This window comes from Uloborus diversus, chromosome 1 (genome assembly GCF_026930045.1).
Source record: "Uloborus diversus isolate 005 chromosome 1, Udiv.v.3.1, whole genome shotgun sequence".
Taxonomy (NCBI): Eukaryota; Metazoa; Arthropoda; class Arachnida; order Araneae; family Uloboridae; genus Uloborus; species Uloborus diversus.
The window spans coordinates 192,741,285-192,768,771 of record NC_072731.1 but is presented as its reverse complement, the minus strand read 5'-3'; the positions used below and the strand labels follow the sequence as shown (position 1 = coordinate 192,768,771).

General features: G+C 32.3%; 2 protein-coding genes across 2 annotated transcripts in view; one reads left to right on the top strand and one right to left on the bottom strand.

Moving 5' to 3' along the window:
* Positions 1-1,427: 1,427 nt before the first annotated feature.
* Positions 1,428-15,359, bottom strand: LOC129217926 (CUE domain-containing protein 1-like). The gene is made up of 6 exons (XM_054852187.1): positions 14,739-15,359; positions 13,364-13,562; positions 7,344-7,481; positions 7,035-7,101; positions 2,819-2,939; positions 1,428-1,526 (listed from the first exon to the last, which is right to left on the bottom strand). Exons 1-6 carry the CDS (start codon positions 15,357-15,359, stop codon positions 1,476-1,478), a joined length of 1,197 nt encoding a protein of 398 aa, XP_054708162.1. The 3' UTR covers positions 1,428-1,475.
* Positions 15,360-21,896: 6,537 nt separating this feature from the next.
* Positions 21,897-27,487, top strand: part of LOC129223973 (SAP domain-containing ribonucleoprotein-like) — a 45,587-nt gene continuing 39,996 nt past the window's right edge. Inside the window, exons 1-2 of the mRNA XM_054858363.1 lie at positions 21,897-22,030; positions 26,542-26,644. Of these exons, the coding sequence (XP_054714338.1) occupies positions 21,971-22,030; positions 26,542-26,644 (163 nt within the window). The 5' untranslated portion in view covers positions 21,897-21,970. The remainder of the gene's footprint in view (positions 22,031-26,541; positions 26,645-27,487) is intronic.

The following is a 27,487-nucleotide window of genomic DNA, read 5'->3' as shown; positions in this document are numbered from 1 at the left end:
GTTCTAGTAACGAAGGGCACACACATTAAACTCTAGTAATGAAAGGTATTGCTTTCTGTTTAATAAAATGATTAAAAACCTCACATTATGCTTGTTTTTCTGACTGTGATGGTACAGTGTCACCTTTGCATGGTACTGTTCATCGTTAATTTTCTATGAATTTTTTAAATGCATCACAGACTTTTCGGACACCTTGTGTAAAATGTGTAACTCATGTTCATTCGAATCACTTGAATTAGTTACCTTTGCATTGTACTGACTGATGAGTCCAAAGTTATTAAGTGGCACCAATTTATGATAAATTTCAGATTTACATGATAAGAGATTAGAATTTAACAATGCAGAAATTTCCAATTTTTCAGTGATGAAAATATGTTTTTAAATTGTAGTGTATATTTTCAAATGTTGGAAAATGTTTTTGAATCTTAAGTAGTGTTTTAACGTATTTCAGATCGATTATCACAGGATATTTTCTGTTTTAAGATCACAGAGTTTCAACAAAAAATCAGACCTTATGGTATTGAGATTGGAAAAAATATTATAACACTTCTGTGTTGGGCCAAAACATAAGACTGCAAGTAGTAAATATTTAACTTACAGAGGAAACTAAATGATGGAGAACAACAATGTGATGCAGAAAGTGCACAAAATATTGAAAACAGGTGCTTCAGAAATTTGAAAGAACACCCCCCCCCCCCTTTAAAAAAAAAAAAAAAAAAAAAGAGTTTCTGAACATAAAACAGCTTTTTGGATATACAAAAGCTTAAAATTTTCACATTAAGTAAGATAATGCTTTTTTTGCTTTTAATCATGTACAGATGAAAGTAAGCACTAATTTATCCACAAATTTTGAAAATAAACAATGTTTAAATTGGATATATAAATTAATTATTACCAGATGATGCACAGGAAATGTATCAGCACAGCGGTCTGCGCAGTGTGCATCTATATTACCTAGCTATGCATGTGACATGCATCTTAAAACTGTATGCATAAAATAATTTTTGCAGTTTATGAATCACCACATTGTTCTCTCTCATTTATAAAGAGAGAACTGCATTCTGTAAAATGACCAAAACAACTTAAAAGGCATACAAAATAAACTAGCAGTCTTTAACTTCTCCAACAGAAAATAAATGCACTAAGAATTAATATTAAAATAGTAACCTCCATTCTATGTATATCTTAAAAGAGCATAATGTTTTTAATCTAAAACAAACGTATCTTTTCAATGTCATTGGGACAAGAAGTAAAAATAATTGGCACATGATTTTCTAAGCTAAAATATGTCAGTAAGGTAAAAGTAATTAACAATGTACATACAACTATAGTTCAGAAATAATCTTTTTAAAAGTAACACAAAAACAGATTTTTGTACATGAAGATGTCAAACACAGTGAGCTTTTAGCCCAGAAGTAACAGCAACCTTAAAATTCCACTGCAGAACTGTACTGAAAAACTCTTCAAGTACATTTTCAACTGTGATCATGTTTGTGATTTGAAGGCTTTTCTCCTGGACTTCCACACTATACAAGAATAAAAGTATTTGTAGACAGTTGAATCAAACAAAAAAAAAAAAAAAAAATCCCACCTCTCCACAAAAAATAAAATGCATAAATGGATACAATATAACCCCGATTCAACAGTTGTCAAGGGACTAGAAAAGGTTATTATTAAATTGGGGAATATAAACATCAGTTCAAAAGTTTAAACTATTGATTATTAAATGAATACTTAACTTACCAATGTTTAACGTAATTTTGGTTCTTAAAAATAAAAACTTATTTTTATTACTTTGAAAAAATGAGTTTTCACTTTGTTTTGTTGTACAATAGATATAATCGAAATCAAATTTGAGGCAGGGGTGTAAGTGGACTCAAGTAAAATTTTCTGAAGACAGTGTGAAATTTTAGGAAGCTGCTCCCCCCCCCCCATAAAAGCTCTTCAAATAAGCATACAAAAATTACAAAAAAAAAAAAACATTTTAAAAGTTTTTTCTTTTTTTTGAATATAATTTTTCAGTTTGAGAATGCTGCCAGATCAAAATTTTTGGATCACAAACACCCCCGATTTAAGTATTAGAGATTTAGTGTAAGAATTCTAATCTACACAAATAAAATAATTTACAAAGAGAGACTGGCTGATTGAGAGTATTGAGACATAAATTAGAAATTTGCTTTGTTTATTAAAAAGTGATTTCTAAAGTACAAATTAGTCATCTCTTATTTCATTCCTCACACGGTTTAAAAAAGAACATGATATTTTTTTAAGGCCTAACTTTTATAGGTTCAGTGCAGTTTTCTCAGAATATTTGTGTATGATTATAAGTTGATTCAATAAAAAGATACCACTTAACTGTTTTTCCTTTCCACTTTCAGCTCCAAAATTGTGCATGAAACCTGCACTCAAAATAACACACATGCACTCACATACTTGAAATACAAGAGACATCATTTGATGCCAAAAGGCATTTATCACTTCTAGACACCATGTTTAGCTGAGATGTTTGAAAGGAAATAAAATGGGAGAAAAAGTACATAAAGTGAGTTAAAATGTAAGTTTACTGAAGTGGTAGAGACAATGGTTAACAGCTAGTCTATAGTCTCAGAGCAAATTAGGAATTTAAAAATTTAAAAAAATGAACCAAACTAGAGGAGAAGAACAAAATTGCCCATGATTCAAGTCAGAAATGTTTAATAAGTTAGTCGTTACATAGTTATACAATTATTGGTTAGACATTACTTAAAGATTTCTGTGGTAAAGAGTTTTAGCAATTATGAAAGCACAATTATCATTGTAATGAATATAAAACACGTACATGACTATTCCATGAATCTTTTTTATTCCAGTCAGTATCAGAATCTTCTTCAGATAATTCAGAATACTCATCCTCATGTAAAAGCAAATTATCACGAGAAGGATTACTACCATCACCTAAGCTGAATAATAATTAAGAACCATAACACATAATTTCTAGATTATACCTTCTCTGTTATACTTTTAACCCTTTGAGAGAACTTATCTGAACTTGGGATAAAAACTTTTTTAAATCTAATTCTTTTTCTTATTCTATCTAAACGAATTTTCATTTCTATGTACATACAGATGTGATATTTCACCTTTTTTTCCCATACACATATTCATATATCATTGCCTCAGAGCAATAGTAGGGATATCTTAGTGTTATTCCTGGGATTAGATGCCTTGGAGTTGCTCTGAGGCGACAATATACTGTTTAATTCTTAATTTCCATTTATACCCAAACTTCTTTTTCCACAATCAAGTTTGCTTATTCCATTGTTTCTCACTCTATTGCATTTGCCTTTGACATATAGTGATCACATAATTCATTGTGACCTGGCTAATAAAATTGATTCTTTGGAATTTTATGTTAGTATCTACTCTTTCTGCATGTATAAACACTGTGTTCATTTTCATTGATTCATTTTTTTGTTTAGTAGTTGCAGATGATAAATTTTATCTTATTGATTGTTTTTATTTATTGCTTCTCCTTTCTCCCTCCCCTTTTATTGGCTAATTCTTTCTGATTGGATATTTGTGTATTATGTCTTCCTTTCTTTGGCAGTTTCCTTCAGATAGGTTGTTCTTGGTATGTTTTAATTATATTATTAATTTTAAATGCTTTGATGTGGTAATTATAGAGTTGTTATTCCTAAGAAGCACTTCGGACTTAGTGCTGCTACAAATTGTTTCCAAAATGTTTGCAGAAATAATCAGACATCTCCTGTTTTAATTTTATTAATTTCACTATTTCAAACCTAGCCAGTGTATCATGATCAAAATCACATTTAAATTTCCTGAACTAGGTTTGAACAACCCTAGTAAAGACACAGATTTTTAATGTCCTCAGATTTAAAATCCAGTTCGCCCACCCCTTAGCACAGCTCTGGTTCAAGATCAATGATCAAAATCCAAATGATGAAATAAATTTTGTAATTGGCATGCCAATAGATGTTATACATTAAACTTTGAAATAAAAACCAAAATAAAACTTTATTTTAAAACTTAACATGCATTATGCCTTTCTCATTTTAAATTCTTACTCAACATTTTATTATAAATTTCATTGTTTACATGAAAACCTTGTGCAGTTTTAAACAATTGCAAATTTTATGTTGTAGAGTGTGAGAATGTTGACTGTTAGCACAAATGCTGTTTTATAATTTAGTTGGCTGCTTTGAATGGGAAAAAAACCGAACCTTGCAAACAGCCAATGAGCGTGGGGAAAAAAATCTTAACTTCTGATCAAGACATTGCCAAGGCCTTCTTAAAGCACTATCGAAGTGTTAGTAATTTCATCCCAAGGTCCCATATTAAGAGAAGAGAAATCTCCACTCCTGAAGTGAACTAAGATTGGGATCACCTTTTTTCCTCTCCTTTTACAGAGTTGGAATTTCAGAGAAGTCTCCAGAAGCTATCTATGGGCAAGAGCGCCGGTCCCGATAATATTCTTCCTGAATTCATCTTGGAACTTGGCATAAAGGCTAAACAAACCATTTTACTTTTTATAAACAAAACTTGGGGTGGCAGTTTTCCAAGTTGCTGGAGAAAAGCAGACGTTGTTCCTATTTTAAAACCAAGGAAAGACCCAACAGACATTCATAATTTTCGACCAATTTCTTTAACATGTATTTTAAGCAAGTTGACTGAACGAATGGTAGTTGATCTCTTGCAGTTTTATCTAGATAGCAGTAATCTTGTCTCTGAGAGACAGGCAGGCTTTAGAAGGGGATATAACACCACCGAGCAAATTGCAAGACTAACCCAACACATCAAGGATGGATTTCACTGGAAGCAAAGCACAATTGCTGTCTTTGTGGATTTTAAATCGGCTTTTGACCGCGTGTGGAGAAGATTGCATCTTAAAAAACTTTCTAACTAGAAAGTTTCAGGCTATCTCTTTAAATGGATTAGTGACTTCTTATCACAGAGGTGCATAAATGTCAAATTTGGAAATTCTTGTTCTGGCTATGGGCAAACCAGGCAAGGCCTTCCTCAAGGCTCAGTTTTAAGTCCAGATCTATTTAATATCCTGATAGATGACCTTTTAAGCTTCCTTGACAAAGCTGTTCCTGAGATTAATTCACTGTTTTATGCTGATAACCTCGTCATATGGTCAACTGGCTCTAATATCCCTGCCTTGGAGGGAATCCTTAATAAAGCCCTTGAAGCATGGACCCTGGAAAACGAGTTCAAGATAAATTCTGAAAAGACAACTTTTGAACTTTTCACTCTGAGCACAAAGAAGCACGACATCAGTTTGATCTATAGTGGTACATATTTGAACAGGACTGATTGTGCTACTTACTTGGGTATGGCACTGGACTCTAAATTACACTGGTCTAATTATATTCATCTTATGGTCGAAAAGGTGATGAGTAGATTTAACTTGCTGAAAAGAATAGCTGGGGTGAAATGGGGAGCTTCCCAGAGCGTTCTTATCTCCACCTTTAATGCATACATGCTGAACTCCTTATCACCGCCTCTGATAGTGCTCTAGATAAACTGGACGTTGCACAAAACAAGGCATTAAGACTCATTACTAGTGCGGCAAAATCAACCCCTATTGCTGCTATGGAATTGCAAACTGCGACTTATTGTTTGTCAGATAGAAGAACCTACAGTGCTTTATCCCTAGGTGAGAGATTGCTCAGAAAAGAATGTTTTTGGAACAGCTACATCCCTCCTCAGATCAGACTCAAAACACAACATCCTTTCTCATTTGAGTTTCACCGACTTGCTACAGACCTCGATGTCTCGAGCATCACACAGCCCAATTTTAGACCGTCCATTTTCCCAGGTACTTTAAATTACGCTACTGCTAATTTGGACTTGGTGCAGCCTCTTTGTAAACAGTCTTCCTCACAGGCTGAGTTAAGGGCTTCTGCCCTGGCTACTATTCATGAAAGGTATCCATTTCAAGATTGGTTTCACGTTTATACCAATGGATCTGCCACAGCCTCCACTGGTAGGGCTGGTGCTGGCGCTTTTTCCAAATTTTTCAGCCTGAAGGAATCTCTTAGTGCCTGGTCCGATAATTTTGACAGTGAAATGTTTGCAATTTATATATCCCTTAGGGCTGTCACTGAGATCTCTTGCCAAAAAATTGTTATTTTTGTTGACTCTCAAGCTGCAATACAATCAAGCACAGACTATAACCTTTTCCCAACAGAGACTGAGTTTGAATGTAAACTCATTATTAGTTCACTTCTTGAGACCGGTAAAGACGCTGTGCTCCAATGGATACCAAGTCACTGCGGCATCCATGGCAACGAGCAAGCTGACTTGTTGGCTAAAGAGGCTTCAACATTAAATCCACCTTGCCTCCTAATCCCTCTTCAAAACACCAAGCGACATCTTGGGAGCAATATCAGGCTCAAAAGAATTTCATCTCTCCATGGCATTGCCAGCGGAAAATCTTGGGCGTGTCTTCTTGAAAACCAAACAAGACTGCAACTTTCCCTTCCCCCTAGAGTTGAAGGGGTTACATCTTTTCGTCTCATTACTGGTCACAATTACTTACAAGCCCATCTTTTTAAAATCGGACTGGCCGGTTCCCCGCTGTGCAAACTATGTGAAGGGACTAAGCAAATGACAGGGGAGCATCTTTTTGATTGCCCTGTTCTTCTCGACGTGCTGAAGGATGTTGACTTCAGGGAGCTTCCCCGCTCTGCTACTGCATCTTTGTTGTATTGGACTGCAAGGCGCCTTATGTCCGAGAGGACGTTGGTGGACGTAATTTAAAAAAAAATTTAGTTGGAGTTTTTTAAATTGTTGAAAATGTGGTGAAGCTGAGCAGATTACATCTATCTTAGTAACAGCCAACTACTTCGTGTATCAAGCTTAAAGCTTGACTGCACTGTAAAAAAGGGTCCTTGCAACCACAAAACATGTAAAAGCAATATTCATGTAATTGTTGCTCTTCAACAAAATTGGCTTTATCATTTGAATAACAAAGTGTTAAGGTGCACAGAATTTTAATACTTTTTAAATATATATATATCAAAGGATACATAGGTTTAAAAGCACGCTTTCTTCTTGAAAAAATGCTTGCAAGTTGAGCAAATTTTCTTCTTGATACTAAAAGCACACAAACATATTATATTATTAGGTGAAACATTTAAAAAAATTTATTGTAAAAATTTAGATCCATAACAACTTGTTTTAAAATTATAGTATTATCTGAAGAATGCATTAAAACAATAGCTGAGAAACTATTAAAAGCAAAGACATAATTTAGAATAAATAAAGCTGTTGTAAGTCAGAAACAAACTCTTAGTGAGGATGCACAAATTGCACAAGGGAAAGTAACATATACTAACATTTGCCCATATTTTTCAGTCTTTCACGGAATGCAGCATCAGTATCATCAGCAGATAAAGAACGTGAAAAATGTGGTTGGTCTTCGGGCTTACTTGAATCGCCATCCGCAGATACATGCTGCTCATTCTTTTTGAGAGCTAGAGAAAGAAAGTAATTAATTTAACTTAGTAAAGTTCAAGTATCTTCATTTTAAGAATATTTGTAATGGAAGACGCTCAAGAAATAAAAGTGATATATTTATTTAAACAATATTATTAAAAATGATGCACTTTTATTTTCATTCACTTCTACAGGGAAATCCATTACAATGAATACCAATACAACGAAATTTCCGTTTCAACGAAATAAAATGTCAGTCCCAACTTAATTTCTATTACATTGCTTGAATTCCATTTTAACAAAAATCCCGTTGCAACGAACAAAATTTACGCTCTCTTGAAGTTCGTTGTAGTGGGGTTTCACTATCAGAATTCACACTTGGAAAGAATCTAAGGTAGGATTTTACACAATGACCAAAATGTTAAGTCCCTTTGTGGGAACTGACAAGAGTCAAAGTGTTATTTTGGAGAATAGTGCTAGATTTGCATAATCCCCAGGAACTAGCGAGAATCTTTGTATATTATCTCCAGATTTTTATTCAAAATTTCTTGCCAAGTTTTACAAACAAAAAGAGCATTTTTTTTTCTTAAAAGAAAGATAAAACTATATTTTATTTGAAAATGTTTCAAACTTAATTTTAAAATAGAATTTACTAGCAGTACCCGCACAGCGATGCTCGTGCTAAAAATTTAAGGGAAGTCCATTGAACAAAATAATAATAATAATAATTTTACAGGAGAGAAAAAGTAACATTTTGCACTCAGCCCACTTACACTAAAAAACAAAAGTTAAACGAATTTTATGTTCCTCAATGTACTTTGGGTGTTTCGTATAGATTTCAAGGTGCTGAAACAGCACCTTGTTTGCAAAAATTTTCCATAACCCTCCAATTTTGAGAAATTTTATCTATAAGTTTTGGATTATATATGCTATCTTATAGCAGTTTACTATATTTTTCTTTTACATAAATTTAATCCATATACATACATTTTTTTACTCATTACAGCGATAGAACATTTAACAAGAGAGTAGAAACTGAATTCTCTTTGATGAGTTTCATATATGCAACCTTAAGCAGATGGCACAAGGCGCTCCATATCATTTCGGTTTCACCCGTGAAGTTGTCTTTTGGCGTGATGGAAATGCGCTGCCATCAGTTCCCATAACTAATTCTTGCATATTGAAAGAACCTTACCAAAATATGAAGTTAACTACTCACATCATAATTGGAGCATCTGGGCAGTTTCTAAAGTAACTGCCATTCTCATTGGTCTGCAACTTGATCATACAATATACTGCTATTTTCTGTGTGAGTAGGAAAGCAGGGCAATACATGAACATAATATCAAAATGAAATGGCCAGGGTACAAGCAATGTGTTGCAGGTGAAAAAAAAGCAAAACGTTCCTCTAATCAAGTTGAAAAAAGATATGAAGGGCCATGGGGAAGAATGATCACAGTCCACCATGTTCAAATTTCCCTCATTTCATTTTTGAGCTTGAAATTTCGAATCGTTTAAAAGTTTGCCTCATTCTTCCCTGTTAAAACTCACTCACTATGATGATTCTTGCCTGAATACTATTTCTCTTGAATACTGTCTGTAATAATCTACGTTTTCCCATAGGTTAACCACAGTTTTTTAAAAAAATGGACTTTGATCGTTCTTCCTCGTAGCCCTTCATATATTAGTATTTCCACACTTTTACGCATAAAGTTGGGATTGATGAAAAATTTGGTTAAAGCGATTGATAAAGAAGGGTGTGGATTTCAATATTTGCAGGAACTGTTTCCATCACTCATTTATGGGGCATTCCAAGGTATTTTTGACATTTATGTAGAGTCCGTAACATGACCTTTTTTGCCATAACTTTTTAATTTACTGTTTGATTAGCATATTAATTTATTTTGATCTTTTCCTACCAACACACCAGCTCAAATTAAAATAATTTGCAAATCAAACGGTAAATTAAAAAGTTATGGCAAAAAAAGCTCACGTTACGGACTCTACATAATGTCAAAAATACCTTGGAATGGCCCTTATGCAAAAATTAAGGAGGGTATTTTCATTGATCCACAGATAAGAAAGATTATGAAGGACCAAAATGTTGAAGCTAGTTTAGGAAAAACAGCATGGATTGAGTTTAAAAATGTTGTGACACAGTTCTTAGGAAGAAATAGAAGTCCTAATGAAAAACTAATTAAAGGCATGTTAAAAGGTTGCAAAAAATTAGGATGTACAATGTCACTGAATTTTTCCCCCCTGAAAGTATGGAGCTGTGAGCGACGAGTATGGGAAGCGCTTCCCCCAGGATATTTCTGAAATTGAAGCAGGAAATCAAAGATGGTTTACTCCTAATATGCTCTGGATTACTGTTAGAATTTTATTAGAATATTATATCTTATTTAAGTTTGTTAGTGCCAATGATAGAGCATCCGCAGGCATTTACAGCAACATAAAGTATGAAATTTAGGAATTGTTTTAAGAGTATCATTATTTTTTTCATCAAAAATTTCTTTCATATTTCTACAACTTTTTAAACAATACATATTTTTTCTGCTTTATATTAGTTTTGAGCTTTGTAATTATTTAAAAATGGTAAATGACAAAAATATCATACATGTATTGAATAAATGTCATTAAATTGAGATTTTAAAAATTTTGGATTTTTAAAAAATCTGTGGGTATGTAATATTTTTGTTGTTATATTCTATTTCAGCACCCCCTAAAATATAAAAGTCACTAATTACTTAATGAGGAACAGAAACCTTGTTGACCAGTGTTGTTATTTAAAAGGGAATTAATTTTATCTTGATTAAACTTTGATGCACAACTTCATTTTTGCTTTCCTTTTTTAATTAGCAGTTTTACTTAATGATTTGCACATCAAAATAATTTGGTTTGAGCTGGTTTTGAAGTAAATTGGCATTTTTTCTTTTTTAATTTTCCATTCAAATTCTGACAAAAATGTTGTAGTACCTCAATTTTCTGCTATGAACAAAGAAGTGGAAGGAGATAAAAACTAAGTTTTCCTTTTCCTGGGGCTATAGCATGCAAAAGGATTGGGGAGATTAATTTTTTTTTCTTAAAGGATTAGTAATTTCTGAGTGGGTAACGAGCATGAAAAATTATAAGAGATTGGGAATTTCAGTGCTTTTTAGGATTTTTTTTTAAAAATATTGTTCATTTCACTGTTTTTTAGGCTTTTTTTTTTTAAATTTTGCTTCAATGTTTTGTCATAAAAGCTGTCAGATGAAAAAATTAAAATTGGTGAAGACACAAAAAAAAGGAAAAAAGAAAAGAAAAGAAATTGTTTAGTATCTTCCAACCAGGGGTGATTGTGAGGTCATCAAAAAATACCTGAAAGTTTCAAAGCGAGAACGGAGGGGGGGGGGAGGTAATCTTGGGCCCCTATTACTTAAGTGCACCTTTGCCATAGTATTAAATGTATTAAATAGTTCTGAATCGAAATATTATGTGTACATTTGGTTAAATTTTTAATGGGTTACTAAGTTACTTTTGAGCTGGTGTTATACAAATTATCATGACATTTGTCCATCTTAAGGCTCTTGCAGGTATTTTTGATGAGTATTATATATTTTTAAAAAAATGCAGAGGTAGGGAGATAAAAGCATAACAAAAAAAAACATAATTCCGGTATTTTTGGACATAAAAATACCGGAAATACGTCTGAAAATACCGGAAATTCGGTAAAATACCGGAACACAATCACCCCTGCTTCCAACCGAGCAACAAGCCTGAAAATTAGAAAATTGCAGAATTTTATCAATTCTTAGTGATTAAAAAAGAAAAACAGAAAATGCTTCAATGGTTTTTTAATGCTATAGTACAAAAAGTTTTAATAGGTACTACTACATAAGGAAAGTAATTAATTTCTATGTTTACAAATTAGCTTTTATTTTCCCACATTCAACAAAAAAAGCAATTTTTTAAAACATATTTCGTACATTTAAAAATTCATCAATTGTGTTAACTTTTAAAGATTAGCTAGGAGGTTAGTATAACAATCAATCCAGAGACTAACTTTCCGTTTAAAGAAGCAGAGTGCTTAACTCAGTTTTAGCCTTTGTATTAGAGGCATGCAGAGCAAACAAAGTTTTTATTTTTGAAATAAAACAGAACAACTGGTATAAAATTAAATTAAAAAAAAAATTGGGTAGAAGTTTTTTAAGGACTGGAAAATCAATAACCTAGGGAATCAAATATCAGCTAATGAAACAATAAGAAGCAAGTTATTTCAGCAAAAAAAAAAAAAATCATTCAATATAAAAAGCCCATCTCATTGTAGGAATTCAAGTGAGAAAATAAGAGCTGTAAAATTGAATGACATAGGAACCACCATTCTAAAGATTAAAAACATGTCTCAAGAAGAACATTAATCATTAATACCACAAACGCTGTACTCTACTTAACAGAGAAAAAAGAAAAGGAAAGCTTTACTTTCTGTTTTAATATATTACTAAAAATAATTGAGAACAGAATAAAATCTTTTCAGTTAGTTCAACTTACATAATAGTACAGTAGAATACCTTTATAACGCTGAACTATATAATGCAATTCACTTTTAACTGCAAAACTTTTCAAAAGTAAACAATAGGTTTTGAATTTTAAAAAATATCTGTGTTTTGCCTTGCAAACATAAAAATTGTTAGACAAATTAAATTTTCAAACAGTTTTACATCTTTCCATCTTAATTCAAAGCTTTTAAAATGAAATTTAGTATTCACAGTAAAAGGAAAATATTAGATGGCTCTTGAAAATGCAGCTGTTATGCAAACCATGTAGCTAGCAGAAATGCAGAATAATTCACTTTCTTTCAATTGTGAAGCATATTTATTTGTGAACGGCTACCTATACAATTAGTGCTTTAATACTTTTTATAGATAAAACTCATTCTGAAGAGCTAATATATAAATAGATTCTGAATATTAGTTTCAAAATTTGTGAAATGACTTATGTATAATCCACTTACTATGGTTCCACTTCATCTGAAGGGTCATGCTACCATTACAAGCTGCATCTAAAAAATTATAATCACACATGAATATTGTCTCTTAAAAATAATTATTATTTACATGAAGAGATACAGTAACATATCTCAAAATTTAAAGAAATCAATCTTTTTCTCTTCTCTTTTTTTATGCAACATATGCAGTGCTATAGTTGGGAAGAAATATTTGGGGGAGGGGGGAGGTCTCTTTTAATTGGGTAGGTGATAAGGTTGACGAATTTTTGTTAGACCTTATGCCACTTTTAATTTAAAAAGTAGATTTTTTTTTAAAGGTAGTTTGAAGCTAGTTTACATAAGTTTTATATTAATTTTTACAAAAATAAACTAAAAATTTGGGGAGCTGAGTAATCAACAGCACAGGCTGACTATGTGGGCATTTTACACAAATAAACAGCACAGGCTGACTATGTGGAACTAGCTGTCAGTTGGTTTACTTTGATTATATAAGACATTCTCACTGAAAAAACGTTGGATGGCACTGCCTCCCTTGAGGGATAAGATTTCAAAAACTAATAAGCACCAAAATCGAATCAGAGTGTAGGGGGAGTCGGGGCATATTGCATTGGTCTGCTTTTCTACTTATCATTTTCTATCATATCAAAAAAGTAAATGTGAAGTATGATTTTTAATCATAAGTTGCATTGAATATTTTTCATCATCCCATTTATTTTTGAAAATGCTCAATTCATTAACTTTTTTTTTGGAGTAACTTTTTTAACAGAACCTTGTAAAGCAGGGTTGCCAATATTTTCTTCGATGTAATTTAGATATAGGAGAAAGCAAAAAAGAGACAACATTTTTCAAACATTGCAATTAGATTTAAGTAATAGTACAATGTGTAAGTAAATGAATCAAATTTGTATGTTAAAAAATATTACATGCTTTTCTTACCTTTTTCTAATGTGGACATAAACTCCTTATTTCCCATGAGTTCTCGTACAAATTCTTCATTCTGGAGGAATAAAGCTATTCTTTCATCTTCAAGATATTGCGCTAGTTCTGGATCTTCAGCACCAATGGTATTTCGCCTTTGTCGTTCATTTTCTAACATTCGTTTTTGAAGAATGGCTGAACTCAAAACGGTCATGATCTACAAAATTAGTCATCATCATTATCATTTATCAGTTTTAATGTGGCAGCATTTAATTTATTTGTTCATGCACGAAACAATTGATGAGAATTTACTTAATGAAAAAAATTGACATTCAAAGTTGAACAAGAAACAGTTGTATCAGAAAACATCAGAAAATTCTCATAAGAATGGGTTGGATCTGGCTTAACCACTTAACTGGGGATAGATACAATGCATATCTGGTTTGTACTACATTTACATATATGATGATGACTATGCATGTGGTGTTCCTTTTATTTGTTGTAGGCGAGATATCATACTGCTGTGCACATGGGATCCATTGAACATGTAAAACCAATAGCATATCGCGCGTAGGGGTGGGGGGGGGGGGGGGGGATCATGAAATTCTAAATGGATTTAAAACTATGAAAAGCTTTAATTTGAAGGCTCAGGGAGGGAGAAAGAATTCCTTCCATGCCTTATTGGTCTGATGCACTAGAGCAGCCAGAAATAACTTCTAGAGAAGAAGGTTTTTGATCTAAAATTGTTTTTTGATGAAAAATACATTCTGGAGAGGTTTGTTTGATCAAAAATACCTTCTGGAAGGGGTTTCTAGATCAAAAATACTACCTTCTGAAGGAGAGTTTTTGATCCAAAATACCTTTTGTAGCGGGTTTTTGATCAAAACAGCCCTTTCATATGCATAAACTACTGTATTAGAATTTGCAGTTATGTTGAAACTAATGGCTCTGGGAGATGTTTTCACCCTCAAAACCCCCCTATGCTGCGCCACTAGTCTGATGTGACATGTAAGAGTTAAGCTATAGGTTAGGAGCAATTAATTGGGAACCTCATTCATAAGCTCAGTCAGTTTGGTATGGAACTGAAACTAAGAATTGGAACCATATAACTCTTCCCCCAATTCATCAGAATATTACCTTTCAATGTTTTGTCAATAAGATTTTTCACTATTAGTTGCATTAATGTCATAATCTACAATAAAGTTTACTTTTGGAAGGATATTATGCAAACAACTTCTCAAAAACTGAAAAGCTAGCCAAGGAAATAATTCAATTTTATAACCACATGATCCTTTATTTAACAGTTCTTAAATTAATTCATCACCAATCCTTAAGATATATACATAGAGTAATAAAAGCATTTAAAAAAAAATTAAAAACATCAAATCATTACCTTTCCTTTTCTACTCCTATGATGATGATCATCTAAACGCAGAAACGAAGAGGGCAAAGTCCCAACTAAAGGTGGGTTCCAGCTCTTCTTGATGTGCAAAGGTACTCCATCATTCTCTTCATAGCTTTTATCTGCTTTAGCAGGTGATGCAGTTTTCTGAGTAACATCAGGAAGTGGTTGCATAGGGGTTGGACGCAGCTTTCGATTGCCACTCAAGTGAGAATGGAGCATTGACTGAATAGAATTATTAGGTTTCCTTCCTATCTGCAAGGCAGAAAGTCGACCTGGACTTTGAGCATATGGTACAGCTTGATGATATGAAGGAGGTGGTGTAGCTGGAGAGTAGCTTGGAGGTAATTCATCATTTTCTGTAGCATCCAACTCTGCACGAATACGTTCATTTTCATTATCTGTAGACATGGACAACAACTGATCAATGGTTGCATCAACGGCTCCATTATTTGCCCTTAATACAACTTCAATGACATCTTCATCCATTTCAGGAAACATGGTTTTGAAATCTGTCATAGCTTGGTGGAATTCCAGTTGAGTAACAGGTGGTTTAGTTCGTTCATTTTGTTTGGTTGGTTGAATCTGGGGCTGATGTCCAACAGCTGCCATTTTGTTCTGTTATGTACTTTTAATGTTGAATAGAATCAAGACTTCACATTAAATTTTCCTGAAAAAGTAAAAATATTTATTCAGTAAGTTACCGCCCTATAGCCAGGGCTAAGGCAGAAATACATGAAATACACTGCCTGCTCAGTCAATTCCAGCCTATGTTGGGCTGATGAGTGCTAATCAGCACGAAACTGCAGTCCTCAGCTGGAATTGACTGAGCTGGCGGTGTATTTCATGTAAAAATATTTAGTTTAACTAGAACTTAAAACATTGGATTGTTCTAAAAATCACAAATAAAAAGCCTTCCCTAATAATCAGGTTTATGCAGTACAAAAGGAGAAAAAATAAAATGTAAAACTTTTAAATTAATTTTAAATCTTCCTTACGTTAAGCCACAATGAGAGGAGGCCATTTAAGAGGAATGCCATTTTCTGACACATAAAAACTAAATTGGATCAGCAATAGTGGTAAACAACATAGATATAGGTAAATTAGCAAACTGACAGCAGACATTTTGAGGTTTCAAGGAACCTCTTTTTTTAATGGAATGAAGTCTGAGCTTCAAAAGTCATCCGAGAAAAGACCATCCATTGCTTTTCTCACTTTGAAATTGGGTTCCATAATAAAACCAAAGCAGGTGCCGTCAAAAAATTTGCTAATTAGTGTTCAAGATCAATGACTGGCCATCAGCCTAGTATGAAACAAAGGGCTTGGTTCGGAAGAGTAGGGCAAGTTTAATTTGGGGGGGAGAGCGGTGATTTAACCGACGACACCACGGCTTGGCTCTTGATAGCAAGGTTTGTACTACTGTTACTTTGTTGTAAAAAGGTATTTGTTCATTTTGCATGTGGGGTCAAGTTGTTGGTTCTGGGCCTACTTTAGCTTATTGAATAATTTCGGGGTACTTTTTCTTTTTTAGTACACTTGGTGCATTTTTTATTTTGGTCAGTTTTATCATCTTTGTACTGCTATTACAAGCTAAAACTTTCGTATTTAGCAACATTTAACAACTTCAACTTCTTTCTAAATTCTAGAGTTGTCATACACTTGTAGATATCACCAATCACTTTAAGGGAATGGCGTACTCGGGGCTCATAGCAAGAGGAAAAAAATATATAAGAGTTTTAAGGGCAGTTCTCAAAAGGTGGGAACAAAAAAGTTAACTTTGAGCAATTTCAAAAATTTTTACATTTGACATCAATTTTGCTTTTATTCTCTAGTATGCATACCTAGAACACAATATATGAACATGAAAAGACAGCAGGTTTTTGTAAAAATTCTTAATTAGCAAATTAAATCAGCAGTCTGTAGGTAACAGATTTTGGACATCATCTTAATGTAAGTTTCACCATTTTTGACAATTGTTAATCTGATTTTTAACTTTTCCAATGAAAATTTTATTTACTACTTTTCTAATTTTGCAATTTAATAATAAAGAGGATATTAATCAAGTACCTGAATGGCTATACATACTGCTCTTTACATATAATAAAGTTTTGGAATGATTTTGAAAAAGTTGATGAAAGGTAAAAAAAAGCTTCAAATTAAAAATAATACAAAATGTAAAAAGTGACATCAGTTTTATAAATGAATATTTTTTTTTAATGTCATAAAAATTAAAACAATGTCTAAAAATAATTACTAAAAAAAGAAATTCGTATTTCTATTTGGAGATTGTTAAATTATGTTTTGAAAAGAAAGAGAAAAAAAAATTCTTAAATAATAAAAGGGGGGGGGGGAATTGCTAGTGCAGGTGATAAAGTTGCCAAAACTGGTGCAGCTGACGAATTACTACATTTGTCAAACTGGAATTCCCCTCTGGTAACCTTTAGCTTATCGTACACTGTGTTGTCTCCAACCGAGTTTGCTTGGCGATTTTAGCGCAAAATGGCTTTTGTTCGATCATAACCAGCCATGTTTCTATATGTATTGTTAAATGTGTAACGTATTAATTATGCAAAATACCAATGGATTAAAGAAGATAGCATTATAATAACCTTTTTTATTGAGGTTAGAAGACAGTGGATGATCAAAAATTATGAATAAACGGACAGAATTATCGGCGTCAAGATCGTAACGCCATTTGGACATCTCACATGTATGTTTAAGAAAAATTATTTTTCTTCTAAGATACTGCATAAAAGCTAATGAAAACACTTTTAAACAATTAAAAATTGATTCTCAGTATCGATAAATATCTTTAAAATGAAAACATCGTATACTTAGTTCTCAAATAATAGCATTGTAAAGATCGTAACTTTTGGACATACATCAAATTTCAAACTTACTTTTTTCTAAAATCGTTTACAAAGTAAATAATCTGTCTTTACGTTTGTTATTTGTGTAAAATATTAACAAAAAATTATTCAGTGTAAGATTCATACCTTTAATTTTTTTTTTGAAACGTATGGAAATAATTTTAAAAAAAAATTTTTAATGGTACATTTGCTTAGTTAACATTTTGGTATGTCCAAAATTGTGCGTTTTAGCAAAGAAAATATTTTTTTAAGGGCATTTGAAGAGCAATTTTTCCATAATTTATGTCAATTCTTGTCTCTATACAGTATTATAATTTAACTCAAAAATTTTTGAGTTAATTAAAATGAAAGTTATTTGGTGTTGAAGCTTCAAAGTTGAAGTCTGTGTTTGCTCCCACCTTTTGAGAACTGCCCTTAAAGGAAAAATAGAGGAGTTTGATAGCAAAATATATAGGAGTTTAAAAGGAAAAATTTAGGAGCTTGGTAAAAAAAATATACAGGAATTTCAAAAAAGTTTAGCATTTAGTATGTTTGGAGCACTGTATAAAAAAATTAAAAAAAAAAAAAAAAAACAGAGAGTCAGTATCAATACAATTCTATTTTGCATGAAGTCATAGCAATGTGAAGAGTCACAGATGTGAGATCAAATGAATTTTTGTATCTACGGTCGCTTATATGAATCATGTTTGTTCAAGACAATTTTGATTCAATTAAACAAAATTGTGTGTGCATGTTTTTTTTTTTTTTTTAATGTGGAAAACTCTACATAAAATTTCAGAGAACTTTATTAAATTTTTAGTAAAAAGAGACATTATTAGAAGTATACCGCTCACTCAAAATATCCATTCTCTGATTATTTAAAGAATTTATTCCAGGGTTGGCAAGATTCTGCCGAAGCGGTTAAAACCACTGTTAGAACCGGTTAAAACCGGCATAGCAAAAACCACTTTCTGCCACAAAAAACTCACAAAATGACAAAAATTAATTGTTGATGTACAATAAGAAATGCATTAAAAAAAAAATTAATTGTAAACCAAAGTACAATTTACTTACAGTATTATCACAATTGAAAATCAAATTTACATTGTTTGGACCTTGCAGTTGCCTCTTAGAAAAGGTGGTTTCAAAAATCTAAAGTTTCTCAATTTATGCACAAATGAGAAACTTTAGAACATTCTTGCAACAGAAGAGCTAGCAGGCAATGCATCAAGGAACACAAGTAATGTTAGTGAAACTTTCATCTGTTGTATATTTTTTTAAACTGATCCACCATGTAGTAACTGGAGTTGTGGTAAAAATTTGACCAGAAAAATAAGTTTTGACAAATGAACAAATTTGTTTTGCCAAGCTGTGACATTGGGTACAAAATCTAGGTTAATATTGGCAATTAAAATTCTGGCATTTTCTTCTTGAAGCACATGATAATTTCAATCACAAGCAATTTAGATGAAGCATACCGATAAGCAAGCAAATTACAAACAGTAATAATGCCTGTTTAATTCTTTATGTCACTCCTCTTTCCTAAGCACCAATATGGTTTTTTGTCCTTAGATTAATCCAAATATTACGAGCATTTGCAATTAAAAAGTTCCCTTTCTGAACTAAATCAAGGGCACTAGCATATAATTTTATTTTTTTACAATGATGAAATGAAGTTAAATTTTTTAGTTTACTGAAACAAATATCATTTAGTAATTACTTGAATTATTAAAGAAGTTTTTGCCCCTGGCGCGGCAAAAACTAGTTTCTGCCGGCAGAAAGCGATCCCTGATTTAATCACAAAACAGTATGAAAAAGCAATGACAAAATTCAGATTTTAACCTATGTGCTTCGAAAACATTCTTTTTTCAAAGTCATAAATCTACCCTCAGTCCTCGGTATTGGTACCTTATTGTTCCAATGCTACTACGATGCCACTATGAAGAAAAGTCCCATCGACTCTCATGTCTCTCTCCTCTCATGGGTTTTGTTGGACATATTATGAGACAATCGTTACGAAAAGTGTGCAACACTCTGCCTTCCCTTCGTTTCACTATTTACAGAAAAAACACTTATTTTACTAAACGCAGGCAAAGAAAAAAGACTGAGCTAATGCATCATGTTTGTGCGAGAGAGAGACAGAGAGAAATGGTCAGTCTCATACGCTTGATTCATTTAAGCGGCATCTTTGATTCAAATATTCTGCAATTTTTAATGTTAAAACTGGAATTAGTTTCATTTTTAAGGATTTGATTCATGAAAATGGCTGATTCAAATACCTATCGCTCACTCTAACGGCATTATCCATAACTTACAGTTAATGTGAGTATATATATGTACACAGGTGTTACATGTGTGTACATATTATATGAATTTGGCCTAATTAGGTCAAATTTCAGTGAATTTGACCTAATCTGCCAAACAAAAGGGGGTGTTAGAAAAGCCAGAGTGGAGCATGGAACCATCCATTATGCTCTGCAATTTGTAACCGTAACTGAGTAGATAGAAAAAAATGAGCCAAAAAAACAAATTTCTGGGTTGAAGACCAATTTCTGAAATTCTTGGAAAACTACACATAAAATAAATAAACACTTCTAAATGAGAGAACCAAACAAATTCAACTCGAGCATGAATTTTAATGAGCAAAAAAGCCTTAGTGTCCTTTACATCACTTGCCTGTTGCCTTTTTAAATATTCTTACATTTTAAAAACTGATGCTTTTGCAATGCTATATTGTAAAAGCATGAAATTTCAAATGCTATGATTCGAATATAACTTCAGCCGAAAACAGCCAAATAGAATCATCGGACATCACATGACGAAGGAGGAGTCAAGTGCCTTCTGGTGGAAAACGGACAATACTCAAAGTTGAATTGGTACCAAAATCTGTACACAGCATTTTCAAAAACAACTGTTTGAGCTACAACTGGTCATTTGAACTACATGTAAGATTATACATGATAAAATTAAAAACTTTCAATATCTTTACAGTAGTACACTTAAAGTTCATGTGTTACACAATACATACTATTACAAAATATACTCATTAAAAGAAAAAATTTTAATTGAAAACAAGTTAAAAGTTTCAAGTAAAGTCATCTATATTTTGTATGTTTCATAAAAAAAAAAAAAGAAGATTAGTACAAATGCCAACATTAAAGATGTAAGGGTGCACAGTGCAGGGGAGAAAGAAGAAAAAAAAATGAATCAAAGGTTTTTGCATTGTGCGGTAGCATGGTAGCATTTAACATCCGACAAAAAATATAGTTAGTGAGAAAATATAGGAAAATTTTCTTTGAAGCAAATACCTTTTAATCAAGAAAATACAAAAATAATAGGCTGAAATTGTTGAGAATCTAACATCGCAAATAAATACTCATTTCTTTCAAAGTAATAGATTGACACGGACACGGCAAAAGGAAAGAAAAAAAAAAGAAGAAGAAAAAAAAAACGATTATAATAATCATTAATAAGTAACTTGACGAAGAAAGTTGATATCGAAAGAGAAACACATGAAAAGATTATTCCATTAATCTTTCATACGAAAAATTTCTTTTCTGATGCTAGTTTTGACGGATTTTTTCACTTTTGTAAAACAAGAAACAAACATGAATGAGAAAGAAAAGTTTGGAAAAAATGAAAAAAAAAAGTTTTAAACTTTCAAAGAATCTGTCTATAATTTAGATACCCATTGGCCGCCTCCGCTTCCGCACCTTTCATCATATTCATAACATAACAGATTATGCTTAACTCCTGTCAAAAACATTAAATTGGAGTTTAGCTGTTTGTATTTCAGCAGAAAGAAAAAGCAAGACTTGTATACATTATTTTTGAAAACATTAAATTTGCTTATTTTTCGAGAGATAGTCAAAGTATTTTCCACGAATTAAATTTGTAAAAATTTGAATTTTTTTTAAGGTTAATTTCTGTTGTGAATCAACATTCGATAGACAAATTATACCTTTTCACATGTCCATAGCAAGAGCGAACGTTCATAGGGGCCAGATCCAAGATTTGGCGCACTATGATCTAAGTTTTTTTTTTCTTCCTGAACGCAAATATCAATCTATAAGAGAGATCTTGTGTAACCAATATGCATTTATGTAACGAAATTTCTACGGCTTTAGATAATATAATGTGTGTAAAAGAAAGGGAGAGACCAAAAGACATCATGAAAAAAAAACATTTATCGGGCTCAGCCTTGGCTGAAAACAAATCCCGTTTTCCGGGCAACCCCGTGACTAGAATTTTTTTCTTGTCGCGAAGAATCGCGCTTTCTACTAACTCAACGTTAGCCGTTCGCAGATCGCACGCATGATCGCACGCATCGCAATAGAGACGAAGTGAGAAAATAGAAAATATACATCACACGAAATGGCCAGTGTTGAAAATCCCGAAGAATCTCTTGACCTTTCAGATTTACAAAGTTTAAAAGTTAGAATTGTTGTGCCTTGTACACTTTCATTTCTATTATTCTTTTAATGCAAAATCAATACATTTCCGTTGCTTATGATTGCATGTTTATTTTCCTTAAATTCAGTTGTTTACTTTTTGTGTAAATTGTACATTAAATATGTGGTTAAAATATTAAATCATACTCAAATTTCTCGTTTTCTCTCTTTTGACTGAACAGTGTTTGTTCAATTCTTAATAATTTATTGTATGCTCAGTAGTTATCCTACCTGGTAAATTTTCATGTATTTTATTGCCAGACAAATTATTTCCCCAATTTATTATATGATATTCTCTGTCCCTTTTCTCAAATTCCGATGGAAACTTTCTTTGACCTTGGTTAATTTTCTAAATGAATTCCATAAACTGAATTTAATTCATAATGTAAGTAAGATGACATTTCTACAATGGAGCATGTAGGTAAATAGCATTAGGGCAATTTCGCAGTATTTTGGCCAAATGTAGAGTACGCAACCTGACACTTTTTTTCCATAATTGTTTAATTTGTTTTTTGATTAGTACAAAATTTTATTCTGTGTTAATCCTACCGACTCAAAACAACCAATTTGCGGATCAAACAAATTAAATAATCATGGCAAAAAAAAAAAAAATGTCATGTTGTGCACTCTACATTTGGACAAAATACTGTGAAATGGCCCATTAATGTTACTGTCAACTATCAGTATTTCTACTCCCACACTTAAATGTCTGTTTCTGATTCCCCTAGCCAAGTTTTTACATCTCTAAGTTTTATCAAATTATTTTCCATGGAAAGTTTGTATAATTATGAGTTTCTTAAAAGCCCTTCAATCAAATGGTAAAATTTATAGCAGCAATGAAAGCTTAAACATGTTTCCCCATAATGGTACTTTGACGTCTTAAAAATCTTATGTGCATAATATATTTTTTTACATAATTTTAAAACTTCCTTCTATTTATCTTTTAAAAAATCTCTTTCAAACAATTGTACAGCATCAATTCTTTGAAACAAAATCCAGAGGGTGTGCTCCATCACCCTTGTGGGGTTGGGAACCCCTGCTTAGCTGATATACTTTTTCTCAGGGTTGTCCTATTTTGTCCACCCTGAAGAAAACCGTCCCAGACAAAATGTCATTTTCTCCACTTTTGCGGTTAACTGAAATTTTTAAAATGATAGTTTAAAAATGATAAATAATGATATAGATTCTTCCTATTTAAATAATATTTTAATATAAAAATAGCATAATATGTATATAAACAATTGATTGAAAAATATTTTAAAGTGAGAATGGAAAAATTAAGGTATCAGTTGAAGTTTTATGTAAGTGTATATAAATCAAATGACTTAATAAGTTATAATGCACGTAATAGGGTCAGGTGGTGTGAAATGGGGCGGATTTTGTCTATTTTTTAAAATGATGCAATTTGCAAACCCATAAACTTTTTTTTGCACTTTTTTAAAAATTTCTTCTTTACATCTGATTCTTCCCCTTTAAGCTGCTTTTCATTAAAATTTGTTGCCATTGACAATCTGAAAATTGCAGTTAAAATATCTGACCCATTTCACCCCATGGTGGGGTGAAATGGGTCATAGCAATGGAAATATACAATAACTAAGAAATTATTACCAAAACACATACAATAGCTGAAAGAAATTGTTTCTAATGAACCATTCATTTATTTTATCTTATTCAACAACAAAATATTTTTAACTAAAACTCGAAAATATAATGTCCACAACAATCGAATTCTGCTCGTTCAATGTCTTCAGAATTTGACATCTAGAAACAATGTCTGTATCTTCCTACTCAGGGAAGATGTGGTATTTGCGAGAGTTGGCTTTTCATAGAAAATTTATGCTGTTGTAATCCTGCTCATTGACTTCTGTCAAGGGATCAACAAATTCTTTTGATGATTTCTTGCCCTTGTATTAGACAAGAGCCCACTTCCCACGTGTTGGTCCTTGCGTACGTAACTCAAACATTTCTTCATCCAAGAGTTTGGTTTCATTCGGTTGCTGCTTCTTAGAAGATGTCCTGGCTCTTGCTTTTGTGAGCAATTCTGGCTTCCTCTTACATAAGTGGCATACCGACCTTTTTTCAAAATTCCTGGCCCACTAGCCCACTCTATGCCAAGAGTGCCACAATTGCATTTTTCAGAATTGATCTTTATTAAATCCTTAGCAGCAATGATTGTATCTTTCTATCAAATGGAAAACCGCACTTTGTAGAGCTGAAGCAATACATCTTTCTTCTTCTTCACTTAGTGTTGTACGTCCACCCGAACCTTTTCGACTTTGTGTGTCGCAGACCCATCTCCTCGGGGTTTCTCTTGGCATATTATATTTCCTTGCAGCTGCAGAATTGCTAAACCATCTTCAACTTCAATTAATGCAGCCTCTAAATCATAGTCTGAATATTTCTTTTCTTTTTTTCTTACACACACCCCAGGCATTTTGATTGAATAAATAAAAAATTTGAATTGGGAAAGAGTAGGTAGGTAATAGGTTGTAAATATGGATGGCAAGATTAGCTTTTGAATTCTACACATTAATAATACATACTTTATTTTTGTTGCATTTAAAAATCTTCTAAATTTCCTTTTAAGACTTATTTATGGATTTTAAAAGTCAATTTACTCTCATTATGAATTAAAATTCGCTAAGCCTAATTATGCCCCCCCCCCATTTCACCCCGCCACATGAAAATAGCAACAAAAGAAGAAAGAATTGATACTTTTCCTACCTGTTTTTTGCAAATTGTAGATGAAAGTCTGTTCTAACTGATAACACTTGAGAATTTCAAGAGAAAAAAAGTGTATAGTAAGATTTTAAGAAGTTTGTCAGGCTTCCTAAAAATTCACATGTTGACTTGATAACAGCAATTTACACAGAATTTTTTTAAAAATCAGAATTGTAGCCAAAAAGCCCCTCATAACTTGTGTGAAGTTTGAGAAAAATTCAGCCAAACCAAAAATTTTTTATTAATAAAAATACACAGCATGACCCATTTCACCCCACCTGACCCTAGCATTCATAAAAAACACATGAAATGTACATTTTAAGTTGTTTATATGTGATGTTGAGGCTTATTGCCCATAATAAATGCATTTATAAATAAGAAGTTTTTAAAAGTTGGAGTCTCAAAACATTAAAACTCATATATTAAAAAAAAAAAAGAGCGAAACCACTTGATATTAATAAAAGAAATGTTGACATGAAGTGAAATCTGTTCTTGTAATACAAATACAAATGTTATGATCAGCAACAGGCTCTGTACCCAGCTAGACTGGCCCCAGCCTGGGCCTCAATAGCCAGCCATGTAAATTTATTAGTCTCCAATGAAGATTAATGGCCATTTTAAAGCTATCTACTCCCTGCTCATTATAGTCTCTTCGGGTACACTGTTCTGTGTATCCACAACCCTACTAAAGTAGTAATTTGTATGAGATTAACATATCCATAAAAACATGCAGTGTACATAAATATTTTACTATGGAGTGACATCAATAATAACTTGAAAATTATAACAGTAAAATGTTCTTGGTCTGTAAATCTTCGTTTTGTATGTATGTCTCCAAGCATTTCATTTGACTTTTCCATTGAGTTTAATTTCTACTATTGTAATATATAATAGTGTAATCGATTTGTTAAATTTTATTACTTTTAAGTAGATTATGATCTAAAATTAGTTGCACCAATGTAATTTTTTTTTTTCGATTTATTAAATTCTAAAATTATCAATTCTATTTTAATTAAATGATTATTCATAATAGATAATATATTAGAAATATATACTAATTTTATTACACCATAACAATAAATTTATGTACATGAATAAACAGTTGATTTTTCATTTTGTCCAATTTCTTCTGCCGTCCTTGACTTATTACAAAAAAGTGGACAAAATAGCAACCCTGCTTTTTCTACATGCTCTTTTCAGATATACAGTTAAACACCTCCTAATGGACACCTCTCAAAGGTGGTCACCCCTCTTATGCGGACAAGTTTTAATTCCCCGGTTCCAATGCAAATAACATTAGTAAACCCCTGTCCTGCGGACATCACTCTACTGCGAACAAAATTTTTTGTCCTGTTAGTGTCTCTGCATTAGAGGGATTTTACTGTAGCTCTAGCCATTGAAACTTGACCCCCCCCCTTACGAAAATTTCTTGGATCCGCCCTTGCTCTCGATTATTCTAACAGGGAGAGAAAACTACTTTTCTATTTATGGTACTTTGCTTGGTTTGGCAACTTATTTACTTTTTACCTTGGCTGTTGAATGTTGCCACGTATAAATTTTTTAGTTTGCAATTGCGATAAATAAATTATTATTGCCAAATAATAATGACAGTGATTAGGTACCTTCAACAAAAAGTACCAAAAAAAAAAGCTGTCACTCATTTGGAAGTTTAAATGTGACTCTCAGATTCTGTCTTATGTAACCTGTGTTTGCAAATAATAGAATTTTTATTAAACTTATTAATGTGCTATTATTATTATTATATTATTCTAGGTTGCAGACTTGAAGAAAAAATTGAAGGCATTTGGACTTCCTGTAACAGGCAATAAAACAGAGCTTATTGAGCGCCTGCAGGATGCTTGTTTAGCAGGAAAAAGTAAGAACTTTTACTGCTCATAGAATGATCTTTATGTCTTGTGGAGAGAAAATCATATTTACATTATTTTGGCAGAAATAGTTTCTAATTTGCTAACTTTTAATATGAAACATTGCATAGCTTAAAAAAAAATTACTTTCCAAAATTCTACCCTTAGAACTAAGAAACAAATACTGACATTCTGATGTGATTGAATGTAGTTTAGCATTTAATTAATGAGTCTGATCACAGTAAATTTCTGACTATTCAAACAGTTTAGGAAAAGCGATATTCTAATGTTTTTAATATAACCGGTTGTGGGAAAGTAGAGCTAGTTTTCAAAAAAAAAAAAAATTAAAAATAAAAATTATATTGATATTAATTTAGATTGAAAACAATAATGATCAAAAATCGTAATCACAAAAATAAATCATTTACAAGCTCCAGTGAAAGAAAGAAAAAAAAAAATCTGACTGCTAGCATGTAAATTGCTTTTCATTTTCCTTCTTTGAGAAATGTTCTCTCTTTTGAAAAGAAATGGCAAAATAGTCCTGATTTTCTCTGAAATTAGACTGTAACTTATATAAGCATTATTTTTTCTGTGACTGGTTAGAGAAAAGTGAAACAAGCATTGCTTTTCTTTTCCTTTCCCCTCCCTGGTTATTCTCAGAAGTAGAGGGGGAGGAAGAAAGGACAATAATGAAGTCTCCGGAAATGCTCTGACATTCTGAGAAGTAGAGAGGAGAATTAAGAAAATGGGGAAAGCTTGGAAGGAGGTTTATCCAGCAGATCATTGCATTCAGTAAATGAAATGATTTTCTTCGGACCCATTGGTTCCAAATGCTTTTTTCTTTTCTAAATCCT